We start from the raw sequence: 6262 nt of genomic DNA on the forward strand, positions 1-6262 counted from the left end.
GTCACACTTCTTTGTAGGATACTGAGCTAGCTACCAAAATAAGAAACTCCTCTCGTCCAAACCACCAGCATGTTCCAGCTTCATCACAACCTCTGGTGGACAGGAGTTTCAGACGTTTATTTATGTATTTATTTAACAGTATTTTATTCTGTTTAGTTTTTTTTCTTTCCTACCTTTTGGCTACTTTCTGTAAACAAGTGGCACCAACATTGTTGTGTGGCAATAAAGTCTATCTATCTATCTGTCAATGTATAGGTAACACACACTCTCAGGGATATATGAGCCCTGACATCTGTCGTGTTTTTTAGGTGTTCTCGTACACGGCCAGTAAAGAGCTGAGGACCGATGACCTGTGCCTGGACGTCTCCAAGCTAAACGGCCCGGTCATGATGCTCAAGTGCCACCACCTGAAAGGCAACCAGTTATGGGAGTATGACCCTCTGGTGAGTGTGTGTGTGTGTGTTTGTGTTTGAGATTGTATGTTTGTGCCTGTCAATTCTCAACCTAGAGGAATCTTTAGCTGAAATAAAATGCTCCTGTAGTTTGTGTGTATCAAGCCAAGATTTGTGTGTGTGTGTGTGTGTGTCTGTGTGTGTGTATTTGCACACGCTTATGAACATACCCATGTTCATCTCACAACCCCTCAAAGCCAAGTGTGTACATATTTGTGTGATTGGTAATATTTGCCCATGGGCAACAAAGTCAGAAAGCATCTAGCTCAGCACATTCACCCCTAAACCAGCCCTCTGCATGGGCATGAGTGTGTGGTGTCTGTGTGTGTGTGTGTGTGCACATGTGCGCTTGTGCCTGTAGCTGTTGATTCACTACTCCCATGCTTACTCAGTGAGCACACACACACACACACACACACACACACACACACACACACACAGTTAGCTGTGAGGGTTTCAGATGGAGGCCATTGTCATTCAATCTAAATGTCCAGTTGAATGCTCTTTTTAAAGGGCGCCAGAGATCTAAGAGAGGAGAGAATGGGGTGAGGAGAGAGTGGTGGGGAGAGAGGGAGAGGGTTGAGAGAGCGGGCCAGAGAATGGACCAGAAATCACTTCACATTCCAATTTCAGAAACACTCCTCCCTCCCTCCCTCTCTCTCTTCCTGAAGAGGGGGAATTACCAGGCTATGCCCAGAGAAGTAGGCTGGCTAAAGGAGAACGCAGAGGAGAAGAAAAAGGCCATCGGAAAGAGAAGCTGTGTGTGTGTGTGTTTGTGTGTGAGGACGAGATGAGAGGCTTTAGGCTGTTGTCTTGTGAAGAGTGCGGAGGCCCAGTGGTGCTCTGTGTGCAGACGGCAGCAGGGGGGGCTGAGGCGTCGGGATCCTGGGGCTCAGTCACTGGGTGTCCCAACTACACAAAGACAACAGTATGGCTGGGCTCTCTGGCACGGTGAGATAGCCTAGACGAACATGGAGGGCTGTGCTTGATAGATTTACAGGAAGCATTAGCTTCACTGAGGCAGTTAAGAAGGCTAAAGGTAGGTAATGTAAGACTAGCTGGATTGAAGACGGCGAGGTGTGTGTGAGCAAGTGTGTGTGTTTGTCTAAATGTGTGTGTCCCAATCAGATATAGGAACTTTAGATACAGTGCAGTCTTTGTGAGAGCCTAGAAGAGTAAGGTGATCTCTTGCGCGTACACTCACTCCCTCTCACATACAGTAGTTGCAAACACACACTTCCTCACGCACTCTTGACTGTAATCTGGCCAGCCATTGGAGCTCTTGTGCTGAGTCATTTGGCTAAATTTGGGGTTTAGTCTCATTTGTTAAAGGATTTATTTATGAACGTATCCATCTACATCAGTGTTTGTTTAACACTAATCATTGACATTTCGTCACACCCAGCATGTTTACCCATCAAGTGTGTTTGGTCAGGTAAATAGTGGTGAGGTGTTTTGTATCAGATCGGATGAATGTGTTTGTGGGTTTGCATGGATGTAGGCAGATAGCCGGGGCTAAGATAAAGCTCAGGGAGCTGCAGGCTAGTCAGGCTGTAACACAACCAGCATGCTGTGACTCGCGCTGCTAGCGCCTTCTCCAGCACTGTGCCACACTGACAAGAAAGGTCACGCTTCAAGGTCACAACAGCGCAGTTTATAAATCCATATGACACATTCACACATACAAATACGCACATACCATACCCTACTGTCATAACTGAAGATTGATTTCTGTTTGTTGTGTGGAAATGTAATGTACTGCAATGCAATACAGTGCAATGTAATGTAATATAGGGCTGCAACTAACGATTTTCATAGTTGATTAATCTGACAATTATTTTCTCGATTAATCAGTTAGTTGTTTGATCGGTAAAATGCCAGAAAAAATCTCGAATTTTTCCCCCCAAAGCCCAAGATTATCTCTTCAAATGCCTTGTTTTGTCTAACCTGACCCTAGCCAGATGAATTTCCCTCCGCCTAGCTCCACTCATCCATCTGGAACCGATCCATTGAAGTGTTGCTTCAGAAGGCTGGGCCTAATCAAAAAATGCTTGCATATGATTGAATAAGCCACTTGTCCGTCATCTATTGACGTGCTACTTCAACCACTCACATCGAAGCCAACCCGTGACGCTAATAACAGTCTCACAGTCGCTTCTACGCTATGTCACATCTATGAAACTCCGCCCTCGTCCTGATTGGCTGAACCATAAAAGTCGGTTGCAGAAATCACTCTCAATGGAAGAGGTCCCAGATGGATGTGAGTGAAGCTAGGCGGAGCTAAGCGGAACGAAATTCATCTGGCTAGGGTCAGGTTATGTTTTGTCCACACACCAAAGATATTTAGTTTACAGTCATAGAGGAGTAAGTTAAGCTGAAAATATTCAAGTTTAGAAAGCTTCAGTCAGAGAAGAATCAATGACACAAACCGATTAACAATTATCGAAATAGTTAATAGTTAGTTAATAATTTAATAGTCATCAACTAATTGATTAATCATTGCAGCGTACCTAGGTACTAATGTACTGTAATGTAATGTGTCTGTGGGTCTGTTTCCCTGTGTGTGTTTGTCCTGTGTGCAGCGGCTGACTCTGGTGCATGTGAACAGTAATCAGTGCTTGGACAAGGCCTCGGAGGAGGACACGCAGGTGCCCAGCGTGAGGGACTGCAGCGGCAGCCGCTCCCAGCAGTGGCTGCTCCGCAATGTCACACTCCCCGAGATGATCTGAGCGCGTGCGCACGTGCACATACACGCACGTGCATGCGCGCAACCCACGCCCACGCCGGGGAGACAGGGTGACCAAGGAGAGAAAGGAAGAAAGGAAGAAAGAGAGAGAGAAAGAGAGAGAGTGGGAGAGATTTAGGACTGAGATGTCTTGAACTCCTCTTTTTTTCCCCCTTCGGTGATGGAAGAACAGATCAGCCCATTATTTCACCCGATAGATAGAGAGAGACGGAGAGAGAGACTCTGTCGTTCGGTCGCTGCAAAGAGAGACATCAGTTTGGTGCGCTCATCGTCCTCCAAAGAGGAGCATATCAATTATGTTTACGAGACAGCCTTCCTTAGTGTGTGTGCGTGTGTGAGAGAGAGGTGATAATGTATGCTGGAGTGTGTGTGCATGTGTGTGTGAGAAGGGGAGAGAGCGGAAGAGTCTCTTCCTTCGGTATTTTTTATTTAAACCTTTTTAACATTTCAGAAGGAGAAGAGTGAGCAGAAATGAAGTGTGTGTGTGTCCGGGTGTGTGTCCGGGTGTGTGTCCGGGTGTGTGTCCGGGTGTGTGTGTGTGTGTGTGTGTGTGTGTGTGTTGGTGAAATGCTATGGAGACTTGCTCATGAGATGGACTGTGCAGGCCCCAGTGGACCCCTCCACTGAGCGAGGGCCAGTGGGGAGCTGAAGGACCTCCACACCAGAGGAACGGCTCCCCCTGTTGCTGGCACACAGAACTGCTAACCGGGTGACCTCACCTGTCAATCAAACTCGAATCCGCAGGAAGGCCGCCCAACCTGAGGAACTCAAAGCGTTGATCATCAGTTAGTTAATCAATCAAGCTAAAATCACTGATCATTACACAAGGTGTCAGGCTCTGGACTAGTCCAGGACAAGAATGACCCAAGCGGCTGGATGGGAGCACTTCCATATTCATGTGGATGTTTGTTTTTCTGAGGTTTGTTTTTGTAAGTTACTGATTTGGTGTTGATGCCAGTGCCACGTAAGTGCTCATAGTTTTGATTTCAAGTGTTAACGTTGAGCTTCTCTGTTTACCTGTTTTGTTTTGTATTAATTTGTGGCCTGTGTCTTTGCCGATGTGTGTAGCATGTAAACACTTACACACACACACATACTGTATTATGTGCACACACACACACATACACACACACATACACAGAGAGGTCCGTGTCTTCCAGGTGACCTTAGCACTTCCCTCTTAAAGTCAATTACTCAATTGTTAGACTTGCTGTCATATCATTTATTATCACCATGACGGAAACAGTGTTTGCATGTTTTCTCTCTCTCTGTGTGTGTGTATGTGCATGTGCACGTGTGCGCACATATTCACTCAAGGATACATGCGTGAATGTGTGTTTGTTTGTGTGTGTGTGTGTTTGTGCACACACCATGGACTGATCACTCTAAAGAGATTCATTCTTTACCTTTTTCCGTTGATATTTCATTTTGGTTTACTTTGTGTCATTTTTGGTTTGTTTACATGTGTGTGTGTGTGTCTGTGTGTGTGTATGCATGTGTCTGATTTTCTCATATCTGCCCAGTGTGGCACTCGCAGCATGTGTTGTGGTGTCGCCCTGTGGGTCTGTGGGAGTGAGCTTATGAGTGGATGACTTGATACGTAGGTGGACGTCTGCTTGTCCTCCCCCCTGACCTCTCGTGACCTCTGGCGTGTATGAGGAGCGCCCCCGCGCATGGCACTGAGCCTCCTCCTCTGCAGGTGTCCTCTTCCTGCTCTGAACTCTCTCTTGCCCCGTAAGACTAAAGCTTCTTATGCCACTGCTCCGTGGAGCTCTATTTGATCAGCACTCAGATTTGAGACTGTTGGAAGCCCCCGTTTCTCTCAGCAGAAAAACCCCTTCAATCTTAAAGAACAGAACACTCCGTAAGAGCGACTGGCTGTAAAATCAGCCGAATGGTACTCACTAGCTTTTTCATTTTTAAACATAATCAATCTTTAAAATGGCATTATTCGAATTATTCCCATTGGCCAGTTCACGTGGCTTGAAACGGTAAAAGTGGTTGCAGTAAGACGACACTCGACAGGAATGTCAGGAGAAAGGGCACGGGGGAAAAACATGATGTCACAGTGACACAGCAGAGACGCAGATCAAGCAGACGCCAGGAGCCAGGGAGGCAGGATCCCTCTGACTTGGCTCAGCTGACAAGGTCCTGGAGGTCAAGTGATATCAGTTTGCGCAGTCTTTCATTTCAGTCATGGTCTTTCATTTCAGTCCTGTATGTTTTGTGGTTTTGAACATCACTGTTGAACATTTTTGGCACTTACAAGTAAATACAAACCATACAAAATAGACAAAATGACTTTGAGTGACCCTGGCTTTGAGTACGAGTATGACACTCATGTAGTATTTGCCACTGACCACACTGACTTCAATGGTGCCATTTAGAACTATGATTTACCAAGCAAACATGGCAGCGCCCAGTGTGTTTGTTTGAGTGACTGGCCCTGTACTTTACTAGAGATGCTAACGCTACCGCTAATGCACAGCTTCCTCCAATCTAATGATACCTCTGTGCTTCAGGCAGCCCGCCGCCCCCGTACATCTCCACTTGTGTGCGCATGAGTGTGTGTGTCTGTGTGAATGTCGAGTGTGTCTGTCATAGTTTTTTATAAGAAATGGAGGGATGTGTTGAGGAGGTAGGAAGAGGAGATGATTGAGGAGTGCTCTCTAGGCTGGAGTGATCCACGGGCTGGAGAAATAAAAACCGTTTACACACATTCCGGAGTCTCCTTTTTTAATTCCATGCTGTCAGGTTTTTAATTTTACATAAACACACATTTGATTCACACATCAATAAAATATGCAACATCCCCTAAACATCAATATGAGCTACTAATTAAACTACAAATTAAAAGCACTCTTGGCTTCCATTCACCCACACCACCAGCACACTTCCTGCCTGTTTCTATATAAACACAAACACAGCAGATGTTTCCTTTTCCCACATCTGCTCAATCTCACTTGTTCCTTGTTTCTGCCCCTGCTTACACACATTACACACAGGCCTACAAACACGGCCACTTTCTCTCCCAGTCTAGCCTACAAACACAACCACTTTCTCC

At 46.0% G+C, this 6262-nt stretch overlaps 1 protein-coding gene across 3 annotated transcripts in view; it reads left to right on the top strand.

The window, feature by feature from the left end:
• Window positions 1-5917, top strand: part of galnt1 (UDP-N-acetyl-alpha-D-galactosamine:polypeptide N-acetylgalactosaminyltransferase 1) — a 43845-nt gene extending 37928 nt beyond the window's left edge. For all 3 annotated transcript variants that reach the window (XM_048261683.1, XM_048261684.1, XM_048261682.1), the window contains 2 exons: window positions 309-443; window positions 3035-5917. In XM_048261683.1, coding sequence (XP_048117640.1) covers window positions 309-443; window positions 3035-3181 — 282 coding nt within the window. In that variant the 3' untranslated portion in view covers window positions 3182-5917. The remainder of the gene's footprint in view (window positions 1-308; window positions 444-3034) is intronic.
• The last annotated feature ends 345 nt before the right edge of the window (window positions 5918-6262 follow it).

Source organism: Alosa alosa, chromosome 13 (assembly GCF_017589495.1).
Source record: "Alosa alosa isolate M-15738 ecotype Scorff River chromosome 13, AALO_Geno_1.1, whole genome shotgun sequence".
Classification (NCBI taxonomy): Eukaryota; Metazoa; Chordata; class Actinopteri; order Clupeiformes; family Clupeidae; genus Alosa; species Alosa alosa.